The sequence below is a fragment of the Sturnus vulgaris genome, chromosome 5 (genome assembly GCF_052056855.1).
Source record: "Sturnus vulgaris isolate bStuVul1 chromosome 5, bStuVul1.hap1, whole genome shotgun sequence".
In the NCBI taxonomy this organism is placed as follows: Eukaryota; Metazoa; Chordata; class Aves; order Passeriformes; family Sturnidae; genus Sturnus; species Sturnus vulgaris.
In genome coordinates, this window is record NC_142247.1 from 26,381,134 (window position 1) to 26,406,920 (window position 25,787).

The window sequence follows — 25,787 nt, forward strand, 5'->3', positions numbered from 1 at the left end:
TCATAAGCACAACCAAACACTTGCAGTGCTGAATCAGACTAGGTTAAAAAGCTAGGACAGGCTACTAAACTTTGGCTATCTGCATAGTAGTCAGCCCTTTTTCTCTGTTTACTGGGTAGCAGTATTTTTAAAAAAGAAGTAGAAGCCAGTTTTAAGCCAGCTTTGGTATCAGAAGATGTGTGTCCATCATCATTACTACTATTTTTCTAATGACTCAAAAATTCACCTCTAAAAGGAGCCATTTTAGTTCTGGTTTAGGTTTAATTTACAGAATCATGTATTCTAACAGAATACAATAATATTACCATTTCTTCAGTAGTCTCATGGGCATTTTCTGAAGCAGCACTCATGGCATCTGGAGATGACCCATCACAATTTTCAATCACTGTGCCTCCTTCATGGACATTTTCTGATGGGCTTTGATAGTTTGTGGCTGTAATACCTTCCATATAAACATCAGAAAAAATGCAAAGTAAGCACAGCATAACCTGAATCACTACTACATTAAAAATAAAGTCAGTGTCTGTTAGTGTGTGCACACGTTAACTCATTTTTTAACATGAGTTGAATGTCTTATTAAACAAATATTTATGATTGAACTGCCAAGTCCATTCCTCTTACAGCGAGTTCAAAGTTCCAGATGCTAATCAAAAGTAAAGCAGAATATAGTGACAAAACAAAAACAGCACTCTACATGCATTGTTAAAATAAAACTGCGAAGGCAATTTTAGTCTTCCAAATCAAATAATATAAATGTGATCCAGCCAGAAAAAAAATCCAGGTTGTGTATCTAAAATACTGCGCAGTGCCTTTACAGCAGATGCTCATATGTTTAGAGAAGTAAGCTACATATATTTTCATTACATCAATCATGATAGTGTTTCCTTGACAACTGGAAAGCATAGATACTTAACCTGCAATTAAATATTGTTTAACAAGCTAAAAAGACATATAAAGGTTATTTAAACTAGAAAATGTATTTTATGGCATACTCCCACATAAGCACATGCAGGAATACTCCTACAATTCAGATATATAAGAGGCTTGCAAGTGAAGCAGTCTTCTCATTATTGCTCTAGACTGAAGAGAAATCCTACAGAAAAAAAATAGTCAGTCTTTATGCAAATTAGAATTATCAGAAAAGAGGTAGCAATAAGGTCTTCTTACTCTATTTCCTGACATGGGAAAATTATTTCATCAGTGTATGCACAGATGAGCAAAAACTGGACAAACACCTGCTATTAAACAGTCAATAGCTGGGAATTACTCCTTAAGGGATAAGCTGCAAAGAGACTACCAAACCTATCTTCCTGGTAATTAGCACAGTGAGCATTAGTGAAAACTCATTTCTCTTTCATCCATTTCTAAAATGAAAGCTTCTTTACCACTTCAAGTGTAACACTGATTCAGGCTACAACCTGTAAGTACTTGCAGCTAAAGCAGTTGTTTTTAAGCATAGCAAGGAACAAGTTCTGTTTAATTCAGATTTGCAACACAGCACTTCAATGCTCTTATTTTCCTTAAGAGAGGAAAATTAAGCAGTGTTAAAATGAAATAAAATTAAATAGTGCTGCTTAAGTAGCGCATGTTATTGCTCTTCCCTGAAATGATACATGATGAATACACTTGGTATTACTGGTGAAGGTAACAGAAGTAGTCTTGTAAAGTATCTAGGATTTGCTGGACTAGAATCCTTTTAAGCATGACTTTAATAACAAACAACATTTTCATGTATTGCTTAAAAATATTTTGTTAAACCTACTTACCTTTCTCCAGAAAGCTTTGACTATCACTTCCATCACTCTCTATCAAATGATCCTCTAGCATCATACTATCAATAGAGATGGTATCCAGAGAGACTTGTGAAGGACTTCTCTTCATATTTTTGTAAGAAACAGAGAATGCAGGGAGGTTGGATGAGGAACGTTCCTTAGGCTTAGCACTTTTAAAATATAAAGATATGAGGAAATTATTATTTATATTAAATAATACATAAAGGTTAGTTTTAAAATTCCTCTAAAACAAGCAAGATATAAAAGAAAAAAATCTGATTATTCAATAATCTTTTGACAAGAAGAGGTAAATGTAGAAACAATGTACATTCATCTAGGTATTTATGTCGATACTTCTCTCAGTACATATTTCCTAACATTTAAGCTAAAAGTAAATAGTTTAAACCAATTAACTAACACTTCATTTTAAATTTCACTGAATGCTAGATACTGCATAACTTCTTATATGCTTTAAAAATTTTCATCTACTAGAACACAGAATCACAGAACAGCCTGAGTTGGAAGGATCATCAAGTCCAACTCTTAAGATGTTCCTTTCCTGACTGCTAAAAGTTCTGTAAGTCCGCGGCCAACAAGATTGCTAAATATTTTCAAAGAGTAGGAAAACTGATATAGTATTAAATCTTCTATACCTTGAAGAAGACTGGGATGCAAACATTTTAACTGAAGTCACTTTGTCTTTGTTGATTTCAAGCTCTTCAGATTCTAAGGCAGTTTCTGTTTCTAAGTCAGCGACTTGGTTAGGACAGCCTTCAGTTGTGCTTTCCTGTCCATTTAACTTATTTGAGAATATGTGTCTGTCATCCTCTTTATCAATGAAAAATTCAGTAGAATCTTCTCTCTTATTTAGAATGGACACCAAATCCCTAGGATTCAAACTACTTTTTTCACTTAGAGGTCCACAGACCTCTTCTGAATCACTTCTACTAAAAAGTCCACTGCTTCCTCCTTCACTTGTATCTCCCAAACCTTTATCTGATGCATCATCAGAAAATGACATTGCTTTCTGAAAATCCATATTACTGTCTGATTTAAACAAAAGAGGATCTAGTAAAATTCCTTTATTAACTTCAGCATTCAGAGGCTTGCAGTCATTTACATAACCGAAATTTGTAATACCAGCTTCCACTATTTTACTACCAACTAATTTACTGTCTGAAGTAAGAGTTTCCCCATTTCCCAGAGGGGAGAGTTCTGATGCCACGGGACTTCCTTCTCCCTCAACAGGAGACTTACAAGGGTTTCCCTGAGTCACTGGATGGAGCAGTAAGGCTACTTCTGCACTTTTCAGCAGAATCCCAATGCAGACATCTGTTTCCTTTGCAGGTTTTCCTGTCACTGCCTCTACGTCCTTCCTTAAGTTTTCCAGGAGCAATACAAGGGATTCATGGAGAAACAGCAAAAAAAGGTACTGGTAGTGATTGATCTGCACGCTTACATGTTTTTGAACATGGACAAGAACATGTACATCTGCATCAGAGGAAGAGCTTTCAGAAAGCACTCCTGAAATCTCAGACATTTGAATGCCATTGGTCGAGGGCTCCATCTCACTGCTATAATACTCCTTTAAAAGCTTCTTACGTTGCAGTCTATTAGAGAGATCACTAGATTCGCTTTTTGGAATGTTCAAGGCTGTCTGATTATGGGACACAAGTTCTTTTTGTGACTTTGCAAATCTTATCGGCTGGCAAATCCAAAGTGAAAGCGGAAAAGAGTCCACAAAGCTTACTGGCCGGCCTTTCCCACTTTTTGTTCCTTCGTAATCTATCCAAAACTGGGAAAAATGCACAGCCCAAACATCAGTAGCTGCAGATGTCTTTAATGCATATTTATTCAATTCTGGGATAATATAACCTTTATAAACATCATGCATTTTCGTATCTTGTTCATGAGCATGTCTCTGGAAGATTGGATGTAAAAGATTAAAATTTTTTGGGGACTTAGGAAAAGTGGTGAAAGTTCTACTGAAAAATTCAGAGTCCTTGAAGTTCTGAAACAAAGCTTCTAGATCAGAGTGTCTGCAGTTTGGTGAGCATCTGGTATTCGTAGCAATCATCTCTGAACTTTGAATGGAAAGTGCACGAGGTTGATCTTTATGAATTTCAGGTTTGCTTTCAAATGGGATGATGATCTGCAAAGGAGAAATACATTTTTTTCTAGTTAAAAATACATAGATTAAGAAGGTATACAATTAAAGAAACAAAATAATAGCCATGACAGCTGATACAAAGGAAAATAAATTATAGTTTTATGAGAAATTAAGTACAGTGACACAGAACAGGGGGAAATTGGGCTCACAGACTACGATTTATGTTCCCTCTCATTTTTCAGAAGGATGCTGTGGCATCAATATTTGTACAAAAACATAAGGGTCTCAGGCTTTTCTTATCTGAAGATCTTAAATTTAGTTCATCTATATTAGGCTGAAGTGGCTCATTTCTTCCACTCAAGCAGCTTGGTAGAAGTTTTTTTAAGTGTTTCCAAAATTTACAGCTTTGAAAAACAGAGAATTATAATTTGGAGTTCAATCTGGCGTGTCTGATAGGTTTTTCACGATACCAAGTAGTAAAGTATTTTATTTCTATGTTAAGATACAAGCAAACAATTAGATGTGCTAATGCAGCTAATATTCTTAACATTGCAGAATAAAGATCAGGTATTTTTGGCAATTATCTAATACTCATAAAGCATTTGTTTCATCAGGAAAATAATAAAATACTTCAACTCCTAAAGAACAACAAAATAGTTCAGCACACTGTATTTAACTTGCATATTTTTAGTGCACATTTTAAAGTAACATATTAAACATATTTTATGCCAAATCCTGAATCTTAAATTGTTAACATGAACCTTGGCCACTCTAGGTTTGCCAATATCAGTGACACTGCCTTCGATCACAATATCTCCATTCTGAATCCAGAAAGCAGGAGTAAAAAAATCATCTCCAAAGACATTTAGAGATGGGGGTAATGAAGCTTCTTCATTTAAATACAAGGACTCAGAAAATAAAACCTAAATAAAAGAATTAACTATATGATATGTAAACATCAATTCATCATTTGCTAGAATAAAAATAATGCTGTTAATACAGGGGTGACATAGTTAATATGAATCAAGGTTTGAGGGATGTAAGAATACTTTCATCCTCTCGTAGCTTAGTAGCCTATTCACATATAATAATATCAGATCAATCTATATTTGGAGATTTCCAGTTGTGTGCTCTTAATAACTATTTTTATTCAGTACAAACCATATCCTTGTAAAGTTCCATTAAGAATGTAGCAAGAGCTGAGAAAGATAACCATCTTTCCATATGCTGACCCTTGAAACCTCTCCTGTGGGCACCACTGAAAAGACTCGTTTTGTTCACCTCTGAATCTTGGAAACCAGACAATGAAATGCCCAACACAAACAGGGGATGGGTGGGGAATTTATTTGCTTAATAATCCTTTTTCTACAAAGAAGAAGAAGACAAGGGAAGCAAAAATTTGATGTTCAGCTGCATTAACAATCACCATTCCTGTGGAATAAGCATACAGAGAACCCATGTACCTGAACAACACCAACAGCCAGCATGAAACAGAAAATGGTGAGAATGGGTTTTGGATAAGGAAATAAACCTTCAGATGAGCTGCTTTCTCTACTCTAGGACATTCACCAACAAGACCAAAGAGTTTTGATATAATACAACCAGAGGAACAAAGGAGGGTCCTTGCATTAATATAGACTATAAGTATTAATTTTTCACTAGTTATTTTTACTTTAGCACTCAATTTCTTTTTAGTTCTGCTATGTCAAGTTCACTGACCACAGGGAAATAATTTGTTAGTACTCCTACTCAGGTCTTCAATACAAAACCAAAATACCCAAATACCCAAACAAAAATACCAGGACACAGATGAAGGAGTACAGGAAACAAGATGTCTGTCTTCAAACAATCATATTCTGCAGAGTTTTTTAAAAAAGCGTTTTTTCATTCATTTAGGTATTTTTAAGGCAATAAGAAAATAAATAGTCTTCCAAAGAACCACAAAACCCCTATTCAATGACAGTATACCTTTAACATTAGTCCATCCACTCTCACATCAACATGTTCGTCTGATTTTGAATTGTCATTTAACTTGTACATTGCCATGAACTGAATGAGACTCTGTTTCAAATCCAACACAAACTGGTTTAGCCAAAGAATACTTCTCTGATCCAGGGTGAACTGTAAAGCATTCAGCTGTCCATACAAATTTGGGCATGGAACTAAAAGAGAAAAGAAAATGAAACCATGAGAATAAGTAAAATGTTTATGGGTTGGGTTTTCTTCGGTTTTTAAATGATTGCAAAATTACATTTTCACCAATACTTTTCATCAGAGAAAGAACAGAAACTCAGTCCTTTAGTCTCATGGAAGGATTAATTATTAGGGGATACCTGAAGTGATGCTTCTTTCTCTCACTCCGAGCTAGTAAATGAATTCTTGAGTGTAAAAAAAACTAAGAATAGAATTAAGTCTGAAGAAATGGGAAGAATATTCTCATTACAGAGGAAGTGTAAGACCATGGAAATCTGCTGTCCTCAAGTCCCATCCCCAAGAAATCCACTAACATCTCAGTGTATAAAACAAAGCCAGCCACAGAACATATTTCTACAAATAACGTCAGCAGCTCTTCAATGCATTTTAGGTATTTCTGCAATAGTTTGAGATCTTTTATGTAGTCAGACAGTGAAATTGCAGAAACAATATGTGGATGTTGGAGAATGAATAATTCATGTGCCAGTAAAAATGCTGCAAGTGTTTTCAGACTGAAAAACCATGTTTAGAAAAAAATAGTATTAATAGGAGTTTGCCAGGAGCAAGCACTGTGGAAATGGAGCAGTCTTGTGCTCTATCCATTTTAGAAAGCCATTACCTATTTCCGAGCTTTAAGCTTCACAAAGGTGAAAGTAACACACAAAACTTATGCTTCAGTACAAATTAAAAAAAAAAAAAAAAGAAGTATTCTTACTAGGAAAGTCTTTTCCATCTGGGTAGTAATATTCAGTGAATTCAATATGAATAGCTGGCATTTCTGGTGGAAGATAAAGTGACTTTTTATTGCAAGAAATTAGAGCTTTAGGGGAAGAACGACACTGGTCTGCTGTTGAAACCTGTAAATGATAAAAGATTATTTCATTAATACACTACATTTTTATGAATGATTAAGCATTTGTAGCTGCACGGTACCATCCCTAATAAAGTAACATTCCACTGCTCTTGGTTGTAGTCCCCCCAACAACACAACACAAAGTACAACACAAAGTGCTGACAGTGACAAACACTTAACTGTCTTAGAGCAGAAATGACTCGCATAGAACAGTTTCACAAGAAAACTGCTTTAAAGGTACCAGATCCCCTTCCTTCATATGAGGCAAGAGGCAGCAAGAGGTCACTTTCAAAGGTATTCAGCAGAAGCCTAGAATGATCTCAATTTTTTTGCAAATACTGCATCTCCTCTTTAAGCATTTATGCTTGGATGGAACATATTTCCATACAGTGTGGTCTAGATAAGGGATAAATAAGCTAGATAAGTTTATTACACTCATTAGGTAGTTCTTGTATTGTCATAAGAACCAATTCCAGTACACTGGCCAACTCTCAAACTGTATGTGAAGGAAGGTATTCAGCATGCACCTGGCAGAAACGTGTATGCTTGGATATGCCTGAAGGTCTGCTTCACAGGAGAATCAAGACACAATGGAACAGTAATCTGTTTCCTTACAATGTAAATTAGGAAATAAATAAGAAATCAACATTTGATACATATTTGACCCTAAATTTCATTGAATGTGTCCTAGTTTAAAAGGTATGTTGCCAAAACAATGCTTTTCCATTCAACAGTTAGTAAGTCAAACTGCTAGTTTGAAATTACACAATATATTAACACTGAAGATATGATGATGTCTACTAGAATGAGTTTCACTGGAAATAATGAATACATGACCTTTATAAGCCTGCTTCACTCTCTGTAGCTGTTTTCAAGAGGCAAACATATCTGCATTAACAGACACAAAAATTCAAGTAAAATTATCTATTTAGAAAAACAGCTTTTAGGAAATTACATAGAAATAATGGCAATTTAAAAACTGAAAATGTGTTTGTGTAGAGAGGAGGACACAAGAGCAGAAGGCAAGTGGAAACATGAACAGTACAAAACAATAGTATAAAACCATTTCAGATCCAGATGAAGGCTCACAGCAGCAATCTGCAATCTCCCACAACACCAGAAGTGATATGGCAGGAAAGTGTTAGAAATTGGAAAAAGAGCAAGAAGAAATCCCAACGACAAAGGAACACACACTAAACATTTTTGTTAGGACCTGAAACTTAAGAGTGGATCCTCCTATATCACTACCATTCTGCCAAATTGGGACACACTCCTCTATTTCACTTGCCTCAGAACAGCCAATCCAGACTGCAACCAGCAACTAAAACTATTCATTCTAACAAAGGGGAGGAGGATGGAAATGGTAAAAGTGTCTGCTCAAAATATCACTGGAGAGGGAGTGGCTGGGAAAAGATTAATAAAACCTCTTAGCAGTTTCTATGTACTCTGAAAAATATAATAAGAAAAGTAAAATGTACAAAACCACATATTAAAATACTGGGCACATAAGATAGTACAATGAAAGGATTAAATTTTAATTCCAAATTCATAATTTGGAGAACAACAGAACTTAGATCCAACACATAATTGTGACAGGATCACAATTTTAACAAAGCAGAAGCAGGTCCATAAAGGTCTAATAAAACAATTAATGGAAAGACTCATTAATTTCAATGGGCTTCATATTGTCCCTTAAAAACCACAGTTGCATAACAGTCAAGGGTGGAGTAGCCCCAGTTTTACCAACTTAAAGAAATGTACCTGATATATATTGAAATCTGCAAGTCTAACCACAATAGGACTAGACATCAGTTTGCCCTTTGGTTGTTGGGAAGATACAGAGGAAGCCCTAGATGTTCCTTTTGGTATCTGTTCCTTGCCTGTAAGAAAGAAAAGTGATGGAAGCATTGAAAATAACTCTTTTTTTCATAGTTTTAATATTTCATGGAAGTAGAGAATTAGTGATGTAAACAAAATACCTGTTTGTAGGTTCTGAGGAGATAGAGCAGGTGGTGATTTGGGAGGAGATTCTATAACCTGATCCTTCACAGCCTGCTTAAGCAATTCAACATTGCTTTTGAATTCGTTTAATAATTCTTTGGCCCATCCACTTCTGGTTTTGGTGGCATCACTATAATGCATCCAGTGATCACAGCTGTCTCCTGCAAATAAGAGAAATGGGGAAAATATTAGCCCATTTGAAATTTCGCTTTTAACAGGATAACAAGTTTCCACTTTTTCACGAGTATTCTTCAAACTATAAGCTCATTGCATGCTGTAATTATGCAACAACAGCAGTCATACCAGACATTAAAACAGAAGTTATATATTCCATAAACCAAGTCTCAGCACTTCACAAAATCACTCAGAATACAGCATTGCCAGCTGTCTTATAACACCAACACTCAAAACATCATTGAGTATTTTCAGTTCAGAGAAACCTTATGACACATTAATGTCATATGTGAGAACATGCAAAAAAATGTTCAATTAAAAAAAAAGTGAGAGCAAGTAACAGAATGATGTTCTCATGCTCACTTTTTCCAAGCTTATCTTTCCTGCCAGAACTGTGTCCTAAGAAGTTCCTGGTCCCTTTCCAGAAATGTATTCTTTTTGTCTTGGTTCTCTAGCACCTTTATGGCACACAAACAACAAGGTAAGTTCAAGGAATGCTGCAGCACACACAGCCTTAAAAATCAATCCCACTGGAAATTCTTGTGTTCTCATTTTCAATTCCAACATGTTTCTGTTGGTCAAGCACTCAAACCTCTGAAAGAAGCTGGGATACCTTCAAGTAGTCCCTGTAAAGATATTCTACTAACCTGCTCAATAATAAGGATGCAATAGCAAATAACTTCTCAGTTGGTACATCACACTTTAAATACTACCATGTGAAAATTTACTTTATTTGGGACTGAATGAGTTTTTGGATACTTATACTGGGGATGAGCAAATATGTTTGCTATTAAAATATGAAAATGATTTTGGAAAAAAGTGTCATTTCAAGTATAAATGCAAATATTGCAGCATGAAAGAAACTTTTAAGGTGGGGCCTATCACAAGAGATTACATTTTTCCCCACCCTTCTTCTTCACAGTTATCTTTGTTGGTTATTGTCATGTTTATAGCTAAAGAAGAAGATAAAGGAACAGGGAAGAAACCAGAAAGGGAACAAAAGGACAAAGATACACTAGACTGAAGCCCATGATACCAGGATTCTTCATGGGGTTACTCCAAGCACATGCACACAGACTCTGAAGGAGCTACAGGACTTTGTTAGCAACACCATAGGGAAAGCTCTAACACCCCTTCTGGGAAGTGCCTCTGAAGTGAATGAACAGGAATGCATGCAGCATCATGGGGGAGCAGGGCAACCACACCCCTGTATGCAGTTGTACATCTGTGATCTCATTAGGATCACAGACACGTGGTGAGACAGCACACACAACTGAAATGCTGCAAGGGATGAACATGGGCTTTTGGGGAGCACAAGAGAGGGTATGCAGGGCAAGACCAGTGGGAACAGATGGAGCTCAGCCTTGGGATGGATCAGCAGCCAACTGAGTGTTTACAGGCTAGGAGTAGAGGACAGACCAACATGGATAATGATGATGTTGTGGATTTCTGCTCCAGACCATCTGATTAGGAAGATGATCAGACCCTGTTTCTTGTCACGTGCTTTGTAATGTATCCACTTTTACATTTTTTAGATTTTTACTACAAATTATTTATAAGAAATGTTTTATTTGTAAGAAACACTTCTTTGGAAATGGCTAATATTTTTTAAAAAAATTTCTTAGCAAAAGGCTACACAATTGAACCTCTGAGATTCTTGTTCAGCAAAATAATGTAAAAAGCAAAACACTGATTGGAAATGAATATAAAATGATAGATTTCTATATATGAAAAAAAAATCTAACAAATTGAGTCTTGTTAATATCCAATTACTGAATTCTCCGTATGCAATACTGCCTTCCTCTGTCAACACAAAATTTTCTTTACGTCAGAATGTGTGTAAACACTGTTTTATTGACCAAACAAAACAGTGAAAAGCATCTGGCCTAAACCAGCTCATTCAGAAATTATATTGGTTCCCAAGTTGTTGCTTTTGTTGTTTTTGCATATAGAAGGAAGTAAAAAGGTGCATTTCAAATGGTTTGAGCACGGTTATCCAAGCTGTATACGTGTACACACAGATTTTTTTAGCTTTCAAGCAAGATAGTTATAGTCACAGGTAATTCATAAAACGCTGGCTTTCATACCTGCTTTGTGAAATGGATAATAGTCCACTGTTAAATAGCTGAAGGAAAGCTGCATAGCCCCTCCTGTAACACGTCTGTTTGGGTCTGTAAAACAAAACAATGCTTGGCCCTGCAGACATTGCATTTAGCATGTTAGTTCTCATGTTGCTGTAATCCTTTAAACACCTTACAGCTACTGCCTTCCTTCCCTAAAAATTTTCACTCAGATAGTCTTCACTAGCTTCTAAAAATCAGCTTACTACTAAAGATCAAACTAGTCTTCACTAGTTTCTAAAGATCAGTTACTACTTACAAACTGTGTGCTGTTTTCAATGCTATTAAAAAGACAACACTTTGAAAACACATTTCTCAGTTTTTCTGAAACAAAACTTTTTACACTGAATATATGATTATGATCAGTCTTTGAAGTCAACATTTACTTTCACGAATACTATATAATTTTATTTGACAAATATTGCAACGAAGGCGTCTTTTCAGAATTTTCTCTTCTTTTTCCACTGTTGAATTTAACTTCCATGGCCAAAAATAGAGGACCAATAAAAAGATCTCACTAGGAGTGACGAATTCCAACTGCAGTAGATACACTGCATGTAAGGAAATACATCTCCAGCCAGTGAACCATGCTCTGGTGTTCTGAAAGTGTCTTCCCTAACCAAGGAAATGCATTCGTTAAACCCTACATTTTTCATACTCTTCTTCAGCAGACCTTGTATGTTTCCATAAATTTTTCAGTGACTAGCCAGCCTCTTGGATATACACTAATATATCTCTCTCTCTATGATCACTTTTGAAAGGCATGAAAAAAGTGCCCTTATTTGTCTATTTTTTTTTCTGATTCTAAATGTGACTACATGCAATAGGCTTTTGTTAAAAAGAAGCAGTAAAAGATTTACACACAAAATTTTAAGGTCACAAGACACTTATTCCATTCTTTCCATGTGCTGCAGACCATACCAAATTGTCTAAATTAGTAACACAAAGAGGACTGCTCTTTTATTAGTCTGCATTTATAAGAGTATTACAGAAGCAGATTGTATAGTGACCCCTTCAAGCCACAAAAATGTTGCTACTGCATTCTTCATAACCCAGTTAACTTATAAAAGAAAAAACTCAGCAGTAACAACCAGACTGATAGAATCAGTTCCTAGAAAGACAGAAAAAGCACAGAAGCTACTAGCACTCTTAGGTTTTGCACTTATTCTAAAATAATTACATTTAATAATGAAATGCTGTCCGAAGAGAGCTACCTAAATAATTTTACATGAGTCCACAGGCACTGGAGACAATTCTAACTATTCCTCTAAACTAAATTATCTTGACTTTATATTATTATTATTATTCTCTTTATTGTATTCCTCAAAATGTCTCCCCTAAGGATGATTATGATTCATAGACATGCTAGTTAAAAAAAAAAATTACCTTTTTCTTTAGAATGGATATCATCACATATATGTAGGTCCAAATGGGAAATTACTAAGTGATAAGAAGTTTCCTTAACATCAAAATCATTAAATAATTTTACTATTGCGTCGTTTTGATCAGGTGCTGCTGTTGTCTGGTGTGCTTTCACCTGCTGGGAGCTGGGTGCAGGGGCAGAGTTCTGAAAAAATATTTAGACAATCACATCAATTTATAAAGTTTATTGCTTCTTTCAAGCATAAGTATCTGTCTACTTATACAAAACAGGCATTTGAAACAAGGAAAAATCTGCACGACACACATTCCCTCTTGGACCATTACTGAGATTTAAGTGCACTGTTTCAGAATAAAGCTAAGTCGAGCTAATGGATGTGTGCACTGTATTGCAGTGCCAGTGCATCCACCATTCTCCCCATTCCCCAGTCACTCACAGCACTGGTATTTTTGTAACTTTTGTTGCAAGATGTTCAGGGAACTAAACCAACAGCGGGTTCCTTTCTGCTAATTTTGCTCCTCAAGCTACATCACAGTAGGGTCAAACACGAGTCCGAGTCCGTGTCAGAGAACAGGTGAGATGCAAGTACAGGGCACTGAAGGATGAGAACCTCCCTGCTCAAGAGCAGGCAACCATTAGATTGCTGTGGCTAAACCTCACACCCCAGCATAAGGCATCAGGGCCAGCACAAAAACTTAACTCTGTTACAGTACACTGGCTTTACTTTAAGAGATTCTCTACAAATGACTGTACTCAGTAGTCAATCGTGTTTTATTTTATAGCACTTATCTTCTATGAGTGTACTTGTTCTGCCTCTTCACAGACAAGAAGAGGTGCCTCCTCTCAACACTCACAAAGCCCAGTTGGTCTAGCCTGCTCAATGTGCTGAAGAACATCAAGATTTACATGCAGCATCAACAGCACAGATATGCCAGCAGAAATATATTTAGAATTGGTTTTCACTGTATATTCCAATGAGAGCTGCATGAAGGTAAGCTCTTAATAAAAGCTAGTTTTTCAGTACCATGAGAACAAACTGGACAAGCACTTTAAATTATTATAATAAGCATATCTACCCACCCATTACCTTAATGCATCTTAATTATTTAAATTCATAACCAGAAGATATTTGGGGAACAAATTTACTTAACAGTCAATAAAGAATTAATACAAGAGTCTAAACACTCTATACAAGGATAAAGAAATAAAACTTCTTTTATTTTCTGCAGTTAACATAAATACACAAAATCTTGCAAAATAAAGACTATTTTAAGCTACGATTCATTCCCAGTGTAATTGAAGATCTACCGCTGAACGTAAATGAGTAACTGAACATTCTCTAAAATAAATTAACACAACTAACCACACTGTGTTGTACTGTAGAACACCTGATAATGATACACTGAGACAATGGTCATACCTGGGCTGTTTCAGAAGCCAAGCTTTTCCTCTGTTCTGCTGATTTCTCTATGGCTTCACTAAGAGATTTGGCATACTGCACCATGGCTTTCAATTGGGAATCAGTCAAAACCCACAGCAAATCATCCAGAATCAGAACCAGTTTGGATGCCACAACATTACAGTCTTTTAACTGTAAAACAGAAATTTAAAGAAGTTGAATTAAGTACTTATATTTCTTATATTAAATATATAGGGTTAAGAAAAGCTGCATTCAAAAAGCAATAACAAACATTTTTTTATTTTAAATTTTATTCCTCTCATTAACTAAGAAGTACCTAAGACACAGTATATTTATGCCTCACTTTATGTATTTGGTATGCACCAGATATTCAATTGCTGCATTTCTCTAAATGTAAGTAGTATAAGTATTACCTGAATCTAGAGAGAGAAAAGAACAAGCATCATCATAAACAAAGCTCTGCAGATCAAACCACTTTATGAATAGGACCTGTATAAGGTCTTCATTTTCAAAAACTGCCTGCAGTATTTCTTGTGAACTCTACAGTCTCACCAGTTACATGTGATTATAAATTTAGTTCAGGGAATTCTACATTCAATATGGCCTAAATTTAAAATCTTTACTGTGTGCATGCATGCATTAAGAGCATGAGTTACAAATTAAAAAATAAAATAAGACTTAAAACTTTTCAAGTTTACCCTTCTTTTAAGCGTGACCCTAATTTTTGATTGGTTAGTAATCAGTCGAACTGGAGCACTCATGATTTCATGCTTAGAACTCTGGATTGCATCAGCTTCTATTCTGATCATCTGCCAGTTGATTTCTTTAAAAGTCAAAACCTTTAAAGACATAAAAAAGAGAAAAACATCTTGATGTAATATGAAAGTTACTTGCACCTAACCCTGTGCATGTGTATGTATACATCTGTACACACAAACTCGCATGAGCCATACAAACAGAACAAATACAACTCACTTGTTACTCCACCTAAAGGAGGAAGCCCTCACCCTGCTTGTCACAGAAACATTAAGTTACTTCCAAGCAGGCTGAGGTAACAAGCAGCATTTAAAATACTCAGAAGAAAATAAAGGTCACAACTATTGCATACTAGGCTGCTTTTGGGAGAGGAAAAAAATGACTGCATAGTTTAGTTTCAAAATGTTAAATTTTGAAAAGAGCAGGGAGGGAAGCAAAGCTACAGGATAGGAGAGGGGATTTTGAACTGTTTTATTTCAATTAACAGAGAAAGTTAAATATTGAGTACACTACATGCCACGTAGACCCCACAAGTTCTGAATCCACTACATGGATTTCTAGAAGACACAGCAAGCAAATGGTAGAATAATGATGATACAAGAGCATCAAGTACAGCTGGACACTGATAATCCAATATGGAAAAATGAGTGACTGTCCAGCAGGAACATCATGGAGAACATCAAATGAACAGGACATCAACAGGGAAAAAAAAGTAGTTCTAGTTTACCTAAAACTCCTTCCTACATGATTTGGATGATGGGATCAAGTTCCCTCAGTAAGTTCACAGACAACACTAAACTGGCAGTGTTGATCTGCTGGAGGGTAGGAAGGCACTGAAGAGAGATCTGGACCGTTTGGATTGATAGGCCAAGGGCAATTACATGATGTTCAACAAGGCCAAGTGCCAGGTCCTGCACTTGGGTCACAACAACCACAGGCAGCACCACAGGGGGCAGAGTGATTGCTCAGTTCTGAGCCCCTCACTTCAGCACAGACATGGAAGTGGCTGGACTGTGTCCAGAGAATGTGAAGAGTCTGGAGCACAAGTCTTCTGAGGAGCATCTGAGGAAGACAGTTGCCTTTAGCCTGGAGAGAAGGAGGCTCAGAATTCACCTTATTGCTCTCTAGAACTGCCTGAGGGGAGACTGCAGAAAGATAGGGGTTAGTCTCTTCTCCCAGACAGGAGACAAGACTAGCAACAGGACAGGAGAAAATGGCCTCAAGCTGCACCAGGGGAGGTTGAGGCAGGGACACGAGGAAGAATTTATTCACTACAAGGGTGGTTAAGCATTGGAATGGGCTGCCTATGGAAGCGGTAGAGTCACCATCCCTGGAGAGTTTCAAGAAATGACTGGACACGGCACTTAGTGCTATGGTTTAGTGGGCACAGTGACTTTTGGTCAAATGTTGGACTCAATAATCTTGCAGGTCTTTTCCAACCTTAATGATTCCATGATTCTATGATTATGCTCTGAAGAACAAGGATGAGTAAAGAGCAAGACGGAAGAATCTGACACATGAAGAATACGACACATAACAAATATTCTCCTCTTGTCACTTTGTAAACTTTACAGCATATGTCCTGAGAACATATGCAGAGACTTAAGTAAAACATACCCAGTGTGTCTGGAAAGGAGGTACACTCTGTCAAGGGAGCAAGATGGAAAGTGCAGTACAAAGCATCCTGAAACACTATTTGCAGAAAAGCAGAGTACCTACCCTCCTCATACAAGAGATGCAGTGTGATCAAAAGCTTCTAAAAGTATTCTAAGGAGATTCCTTATTATATTAATAATGTAGCTACAATTTGCTGCTAACAAATCATTCACTGTAATTTCTAGAAATTTGTTACTGGTATTAATTGCACTAAAAGGAACACTCTCCCAAGGAAAGCTCCGTTGTGTACAGGTCAACTGTTCAGAATCAAATTCTTCCTAAAAAGCAGAAAATCAAAAAAATCTGACAATACAAAACTCCACCTAGTCAAACTTTAATTCTTCCCATTCAGACTTCATTAACATAGGAGCATAAGCATACAGATAAGCTACAGGAAAGGAAAACTTTCAGAAAAATAGTTTTCAACTTCTTACTTCTGTGGTATTTTTAACTGATATTCTCTTGGGGTTTCTTTTCCTAATAAAAATCAACTACCAGACTCCTTAACTCTGGAGTAAGCTGGCCAGATGTATGATGCTAAAATAAGTCTCCTTGAATACAATATTCAGAATCAACCTTGCACTCAGTATACATTTAACTTCGGTTAGCTGGGAAAAGGCAAATGAAGTGGGAAAGTGCTATTCTCTCAGACAGCAGAAATATATACACTTTATTGCTATTACTTTTTTATATACACATATGATTTAGGTATTCCAAGAAAATAATTGCACAAAAACTTAACTAAATTTCATTTTAAACTACATTAGAAAATCCTTACCAGGCAAACCCTCACAAGCAAATAAATAATCAGTTAAAACTTTTAAAATGATTCTTGTTGCTCTTGTTATTATTATCACTACTGCTACTAATGACAACAACAACAAAACCAGCATAACTTCTGATCCTTCCATATTTAATATACCATTCTTTGTTCTTTCAGTACTCTCCAAGTCTGGCTCAGTTTACATTTTAGAATAGTCACATACTTGGAGAACATAAGAGGGAAACCATACATCTGCTTGCCCCAGTCTTCGTTCTTGCCTGAGCATCCATGTTGGCCATTTAATCTGACTCACGCCCACCATTTTTACATACTTGCGTTCCTAGAGGACAACTGAAATTACTGAGCACAGAATGTCTCCATTCCCAGTCATGGCATGTTCTCTACTCTGTAAAATGCTGCAATTCAACTTTCTCCTTTACCACAAAAACAAGGGAAAAAAGTTAGTAAAAGGTATTATTTACCTCTCCACGTTGAGCTTCTTGTATTCTGGTAAATCTAAGGTCAGCATGTTCCCAGTTTGCATTTACACTGTATATTCTCAGCTGAGAAAGTTCAAATGAAGCATTAAAGGCTTTTGCGCCAATCCTTATTATAATGGAGTTCACAGAAACTGAAATGCCTTCCACCACTTTTTCAGCAAAGCCATATTCACTAAAAAGTGAAATGCCAACATATTAAATATAAACCAAGTAAAAGGGCACAAAATTAAACAGATGAAATAAATTATGAAACAGAGGTTAAAATAAAGTTACTAACATATTCTACAGTTATCAACTTTTGCTCAATATACTTGGTGTAGTTTACAACAATTTTCACTCTGTGAGCCTCATGTCTACATAGTTAAAGAACATATATTTGACCAAGAACAATCTACACAAAGCATAACAGTTAATGCAATCCTTCCATGTTACATTATATGGATGTATGTATTATATGTTATTATACATACATTAAAAAAGCAGTCTACATCATTATGCAGAAAGCTTACTCTTCTTTATGCATACATAAGAAGTAATTAATGTCAAATTAATTACCTGACAATTCCAGTCTGGTTAGTATTTATGTGTATAAGTCTAGTTTTTTTGTCCATTAAAAATAATAACTTTCAGATATTCAAAATAGTATAAAGTACTTGTTTTATTTTGTCCTATAAAGAAAGGCATCCTAAATTGTGGTTACAGTTCTACAGCAAATCAATATGCATTCCAGTATTAAAAAAGACTAAGCTGTTGCAAATAATTTTTATAAAAATTATATGCTCTGAATGTTTTAGTGTATAGAAAATTGAATACTAAATATTATTTTAACATCTAAAAATTTCCACCCTTTTGTTTTCTTGGTTTTTTTTCTGCTTGTTTAAAAAAAACCAAAAACCTTGTGTGATTTGTTATTCCTTTTTCAACTTTCATTCTACACAAAATCTCTATGGCAGTGGTTTCCAAGCTGTACCTTACGAGACACAGAGGCCCATGAACTACTTCTATACATTGCACAGAAGTTACAACAAGAAAAAAAATTGTATCATCAAATTTATTTCTCTGTATATAGGTCCTTGTGACCACAGAAAAATGTTTTGAGTCCATGTAAAGGAAATGACTGGGGTGTGGAGAGATGAAAATCACTGTTGTAATGTTGTATTCTCTCACCAAACTGCTTAAGTTTTGGGCGACACAGTGTGCATGAAATCTCTCAGTAACAATCAGCTGATACAACTAAGGAAATAGAACTTTAAAACACTGCACTAACAAACAACCCTTAAAACCCTTGAGACAAAACAAATAAAAAAGAAAAATTTCCAAAACCCACATGAACATTATATGTATTTTACAAAAAAGATGAATGCAAGGTATCATTTATTTTTACAAAACTTAATATCAATTAAACTCAGTAAATATCTGACATGGCAGTTTCAGCCCTATGTATATTCAGTACCTTGCAAGCTCCATACCTAGTTCACATCTCTCCAGGCTTGGGTCTGGATAGCTCCATTATCACTACACTACTTCACACACAGGCAATAAAATAAAATTTTGGAGGAGATGGGAATGGCAAGCAGCAACCGTATACACTTCTGAAAACTCATAATTGATCTGTTTTATATAATTCCAAACCTTTTTTGACCAATTACATGTAAGTAATCACTGACCTCTGCCCAGAAGCAGTTGCTATAGGAGATGGTCCATTAGGGGCACGTGGCTCTTCACATGTGCTCATTTCCATTATAACTTTATCCAAGGACTTGAGAAACAAAACAAAACAAAACAAAGAAAATATTGGAGACCTTAGAGGTAGCAAAGTAAATAGATGACATATGAAGAACAAAAATCCAAATAAAAAAAAGTAACTTGAGAACTTTTTCTGAAATATACATAAAACATTTCCTACCATGTCAATTTTTCCATAAACTTTTGGAACACACTAGAATCATCTTTTTTAAACATTTTTCTATCTTTTAAATTTTGTGAGTTCTAACATACATTCCCAGACAAATATTCTATCATTAAGTTCTTGATCATTGAGTATTATTTATCCAACACCTACATTTTCAAAATGAACATGCTTTATTGTGTAGTTATCTGAATTTTCTTTCTATGAAATACTTAATACTTAATGCAAGCTGATTTAAAGCACAGCAGTTAAGATTTTTTCCCTAATTATAACTTTCTACCACCCCTTCTGAATTCCCCCATTTATGCTCTTAGGTCAGACAAACACCAAAAATCCCTTTGGCCTCAATTTTCAATTTTTCATGATTCAACCTGCCTTAGCTACTAGATTATTATCATATTGTGTTAATCATGCCTGTTGTCATATTCTGCTTGCTCCATATTTTTCTGTGCTACTCTTATCCATGAAAACCTGGCTACAACCAAAAAATTAATGAACTGTCTAGTCTGGATTTATTTATACTTCACTGCATTTTGATGCTTAAAGGGAAGCAATAGCTGTTAACAGTAAATTTGGACATTTAATTTTTTTTTTGCTGCCTCAATTATTGTCTTGCCTTGAAAACAACAGAGAAAAAAAAACCAAGGAAAACCCAATCCCTTAGTTTGAGGATGGTGCCTAGCTATCCTAACAGTTTTGGATGTTTGACCACTCTTTTAAGAATTCCCTTTATTACACGACTAATACACAGAACAGTAGGAGAGTGATTCAAGAAGTTTGCACAAAAAAAGAAGAGGTAACAAAGAATGCCTGGATGCAGATCTATGTCTTTTCTCACTAGCAACTACTGTACTTGGATAGAAGAAAAACTGCTGCAGATCATCCTTGGGGCCCAAAATGACTCGTCAAAACAATCTTGTTTATCATATAAAATCAGAACTGGGTTGTGAACAAAGATAACAGTATGTGCCACTGTGTTAACAGATTGATTCTCACAAAGGGCAACTCAGCTCAGTGAAAGGCCTTTTGGCTAGTCAAGTGGGTTCTAGTTACCCAGTAAGCTGTGCTAACAGAGGATGCTATTCCAACTTAATTCAACTCTCAGTAGCAAAAATATCCCCCCTCCCCTGCTCCTGTCAAAACACCAGAAGTTCAATGATATTATGAAGGGCTGAGGTTTGGCACTTGGGCCACTGAATTCACTTTCGTTTAGAAATCAAAAAGGCTGTTGTACAATCTACCACTGAATAGAAAACTTTTGTTACCTATTTAATGCACTTGTCCAAGGAAGCCTTTATGTAGGAAAGGTTACTTTGAAAGTTATCTTAGCGTCGAAGAGTGCTAATGTAAGTTCAACAGGAGCAAAGCAAACAGTGCCTTGCTCCCGTAGGTCAAAGTGTGTCATGTTTAAGAATAGCACAGCTTAAACCGATTTCCTAATTTGGCAGTTGCATCTCACAGCCAAGAGGTTGAATCCTCCCACCTCAGCATTACCAGACTTTAAGTTCTGGGTGTCAGGAAGAAGCAGTACAGACATGAGTACATTCCAACTGGGTCACTAGCAAATGCATCAATTATTTAAAACAACATGTCTTTCCCAAGTCTGATTCAGAAGGAAGGAATTACAAGCACATTCATTACAAGACTGGGAAACATGACAGATAAAGGAATATTCACTCCTAAACAAATGCAATTGAGAAAGTCATCAAATAAATTACTTCTGGTGCTACCCCAATTGTTAGTATATTTAAAAATAAAGAATTAACATGAGTTCTAATTGTTGTTGAGTCTTATTTACACATTTTACCTCCTATTTATATCCAGGCTGAACCCTAGGCGGTTACAAAAACTCTATAAATGCTATGTGTGTCAAACCTGCTATAGCTGAGATCACTGTGTAAAGTACAGATGTAGAATTGAAAAGTCCCAGAAAAGACAGCTCCAAAAGAAAGGCAGGAACTTGTAGAAAGGGTTAGTTGGAGAAATAACTACCCTTCAGGTAAACCCAAATTAACATATAATAACTAAAAACTTGAATGACTAAAATGAGCTAATGGTCAAACATTACAGTGATTACACCGAAGCCACAGATTAAGAAAACACCTACCAAGGAAAACATTAACCTTGATCTGCCTTCATCTGCTGCTACCCAGAGGACACTTAGCAAAAGTCAGTTAATGTTTCAGTTATTTCTAGAACCACATCAAGAGAACTATATAAATATTTGATATAGATTCTGCTACACACAGTATATTTCAGAATTTATTTCAGAGCTCACCAAAGAGATGGGATGTGTTTTCAATTTTGTCCACGGAATCTGCAAGAGAAAACACTATTCTAAAGCAAATTAAATATTAAAAATACAGTAAAAAAATCACACAGAATGTGTTTTAGGCATACAAATTATATTTCCAACTTCTAAACTCAGCAGAATATAACTTGCAAAATATTAAGTTAATCTGAACATACTACATGGGAACTTTATGCACACACTAGGTGTTAAAAACTTGGACCTTCAAAATCTACTTATCACTGAGCAGAAAAACAGAGGAATAAAGTAGAATCTGTCTCTTTAACAGTGAGTTGACAAGCATCAGAAAAAGCATCATTGCCTTATACATTATTTCCATTAAAAGGAAAGAAAATCTACATTTCCTTTGTTGATCTACAACTGATTGGATGCCTGCAACAAAACATCAAGTTCACATTCAGAAAAATCAGGACAATCTCCCATAGTGGGAAAAAAAACCAAAGAAATAACACCAAAACACCATAAACAATCCCCACCAAAAGACTAAGGACGTGCTAATGGTTGACCATATTGTAACTTCAGTCAAGAACATGCTTCATTTCTTAATCCCACAGTCGTAAAATGTGGTACAGATGATACACATTGCTTCAATTATTAGCAGCCACAATGACCAAAAACACAGTATCTACTAGATTTACTCTGTTTACCACATTTCCCACAGAGATCAGAATCCCTCAGAAAGGTATTTTTGGAAATGGGAACAGAATAAGAAAGAAAGCAATAAATGAAGAGGAGTGAAGAGAGAACACACAAGGAAGAGTATAATAAATAATTATGGTAGACTGATTACCATGGACAAATACAAATTTTACTTCTACCTCATTTTCAAAACATTCAGGAATTAATTCTACTCAGAAGGACGTAGAAAATTAAAAATAATCGCTGTTATTTTCATTATTTCCAGATCTATTTTATGGCATCACATTAGAAACAAAAATAAGGAGGACATAATTGCAAAAAAAAAATTGTTAAAATTTTAGCAAGCACTTATCACAATTTCCTACTAATACAAAATTTCTTGAAAGTTTACAAAGACATAATGAAAAGAAGAAAGATTTGGTTAATCACCATTCCAGCACAATAAAACACTCACCCTAATGGATGCTTTATTACAAAACACCTTGTTTATAGCCAGCCATGTTGGAAGATCCAGCATGTTCTGCAATACCTCTTGATCCAGCTCTAAATTGGTCAGCTGACCTTCCCCCTTTAACGTGCTCAGGTTGATCTTGTCAGGTGACAGATTTTTGGTGAACCTAAAAACAAACACACCTTAAGTAAATACATATAAAGCAGTCTAAGCTATCCTGCATATCAGTGACAATTTAACTTAAAGCAAAGGTCTGGGGGTAAAGAAATCTCAGATAAATTTCACCCTGGAAAAAACGGTATGATGGGATTGACTTGTCACATCTAATTTTTTTCAAATCATTAGCTCAATTTATAAATACATCAACAAAAATATATTGTGAGATATCTTCTAATTTTGGTGTCACCCAGAATAACAAATGATCCTTTACTCAAACAGTTGAACTACTAATTTTAAACTATATAAAGTAGAGCTAAATGTATTTCACTCTAATTTTTTGAAAGGAGAAAATATCCCAAACCCCTCAAATTACTGTCATAAGTAGTACCTTCCAATATATTTAGTTAAAATCCTGTAATAAAAAACAATTATTATATTAATTAGATTTAGTTATAGAATTTAATGACAAATTAGAAATACATATACACACACATAGCAGCATGGGTATATGAAATATTGTACAAAAACTTGAAAGCTCAATATGATATCCATGTGGTACAAAGTGTAACTATTTAAAAGTGTACATATAAATTACTTTCTGTTTCAAATGCACTAGGATTTGCAGAGACAATGAAACAATCTGTGTGACTGCCAAATGGTTCTCATCCTTGTGAGACAACACGACAGAGCCCATGGGTTCTCTACCTTCAAGCCAACAGCTGTAGCATTGTATCTACCATAAACTAAGAACAGGCTATACTTTACCACACACGAAAAATTGTTTCTGAGAATGAATCGAGTCTAGTTTTACAAGATTAGATAGAAAATACTGCTGTTGGCTTTATGCTTTGTGACTTTTCCCACCAAAATCTCCTGGTGCTGGTAGTATTGTCCAGGCAGCAAAGGGGTTTGTCTGCCCTCAATAATGGAACATCGCCCTGAAGCAATGCCCCAGGAGGTGCAATTCCAGCATTTCCTTTCCATTCAAGAGAACAACTTCTAACTGAACTACAAGGTCCTCATTAAGTCTGATACTGGGGGAGATGGTGGAAGATGAAGGTCTCATAGGCAAGCTTTTCCTCTTAGCAGTTTCAATGTACAGTTTGAAACAGAACTTGCATTTTTTGAATCCAACTCCCCTACTCCATTCCCAGGATGGTTAGCTTTGAAAATGCATTTACCTAGCCTGACAAAATGCAAGCAGTACATATTTTCAAATAATACCAGAAATGTTTCTTATGATAGAAGTTCTGCAGCTGTTATTGTATTGCTTGCAGTCATAAATTATCCACAAGCAATAAGATTTAATCTGTGAATAATACAGTTCCATAATATCAGTACTAAAAATATATTGAGATAAGGCTATTGATAAATTATTTTCCTTGGCAACTAATGTACTTCTAAATGGTCTGTTTAGACACCTGAAGGGAATAAAGGACTTGAATTATTTTGTTTTCTGGTTATCCTTTTTTTCTTGCTTTCAACAAGAAAGAATAATGACAAAAGCTAAATAACCTTCCTCATTAAAACAACCTATCAGTAACTGCAAAATATAAAACTTCCTATCTCAGAAACCATTGTAAAGTCTCATCTGACTCATGTCATACAAAATTCCTAGAAGAAAAGAAGCAGCCATGAGTGTTTTCAGTCACCTGGTAGTATCTGTCACTCTTGACTTTCTAGGTAAGGGTCAATGTAAGAATTACAAGCTGATGTCATTTTAAAGTCACATTTACACAGCAAACGCAAAACCACTCGCCATTACACACACACAAGTCTCCTGGGACTCGTACTCTATGAAAGAAGTCCCCCTCAGAGTACCCTGTTGCTCAGCCACACCAGAAGTTCCTCTCAGCCTGGAGACAGATCTAAGCATTATCCTGGTCACAGCTGCAGACACATCACAGACAAACACACAGGACCTACAGAAAGAGGTTTTCAAACTTCAGAGCAAGAAAAACACCAAAATACCATTTAAGGAGAAGAATGGCAACAGCAAAGCCATTTTTGAGTTACTTTCAATATCCTTCAAATAAACAAAATAGAAGCCAGTCTCTCTCAACAGGGAGCAGGAGAGGGAAAAAATTCAAGAAGGATCATCACTTTTTCTATATACATTTTATTTTAGTTCTTCCAAGAGTGTTGCCTTGAATTTATTTCCTCTTCTGCAGTCTGAAAGGAAAAATGCTCTAAGTTCTGCTTCATTCAGAAGAGACAGACATAACAGGATCTCTACCTGTTAAGACTGTACCCTTCATGTCAAAAGCTACAGAAGGAAACTCTCAACAGGTAAGCTGTGAGAAGATATTCTTAGCAAAACTGTTTTCACAGATTGAGTTTCAATTTCACAGACTACATTTTCTTTCTCAAACATATCTGAGGTTTGAATTACTATGTGATAGTATGGATTTCAATACAGTTTTAATATTTAATTGTATAAGTACAATAATAATGCTGTAAAATACTTACAGTTTAAATGCAAGAATCCAGAAATATGAATTTATCAATATCACAAACTGCCTGACATAGCTCCTTTGAGTACATCTACACACACATGCACTGAACATTCCTATACAGCTAGATAGTTCAACTTTAATTTACAAAGTACAGACTAAGAGT

General features: G+C 35.6%; 1 protein-coding gene across 4 annotated transcripts in view; it reads right to left on the reverse strand.

Annotated features, from left to right (window-relative positions):
- BLTP3B (bridge-like lipid transfer protein family member 3B) overlaps nt 1–25,787 on the reverse strand; it is a 45,921-nt gene that overhangs the window by 9,663 nt on the left and 10,471 nt on the right. For 3 of the 4 annotated variants that reach the window (XM_014889840.2, XM_014889841.2, XM_088165120.1), the window contains exons 2-16: nt 23,013–23,175; nt 21,887–21,925; nt 19,367–19,458; nt 17,682–17,871; nt 14,723–14,863; nt 14,025–14,195; nt 12,610–12,790; nt 11,191–11,274; nt 8,908–9,090; nt 8,690–8,808; nt 6,791–6,932; nt 5,851–6,044; nt 2,426–3,924; nt 1,767–1,942; nt 306–442 (exon numbers count right to left, since the gene is read on the reverse strand). In XM_014889840.2, coding sequence (XP_014745326.2) covers nt 306–442; nt 1,767–1,942; nt 2,426–3,924; nt 5,851–6,044; nt 6,791–6,932; nt 8,690–8,808; nt 8,908–9,090; nt 11,191–11,274; nt 12,610–12,790; nt 14,025–14,195; nt 14,723–14,863; nt 17,682–17,871; nt 19,367–19,458; nt 21,887–21,925; nt 23,013–23,175 — 3,511 coding nt within the window. Of the gene's footprint in view, nt 1–305; nt 443–1,766; nt 1,943–2,425; nt 3,925–5,850; nt 6,045–6,790; nt 6,933–8,689; nt 8,809–8,907; nt 9,091–11,190; nt 11,275–12,609; nt 12,791–14,024; nt 14,196–14,722; nt 14,864–15,507; nt 15,618–17,681; nt 17,872–19,366; nt 19,459–21,886; nt 21,926–23,012; nt 23,176–25,787 lie in introns of those variants that run through there. The other variant, XM_088165119.1, reaches the window with a different exon arrangement.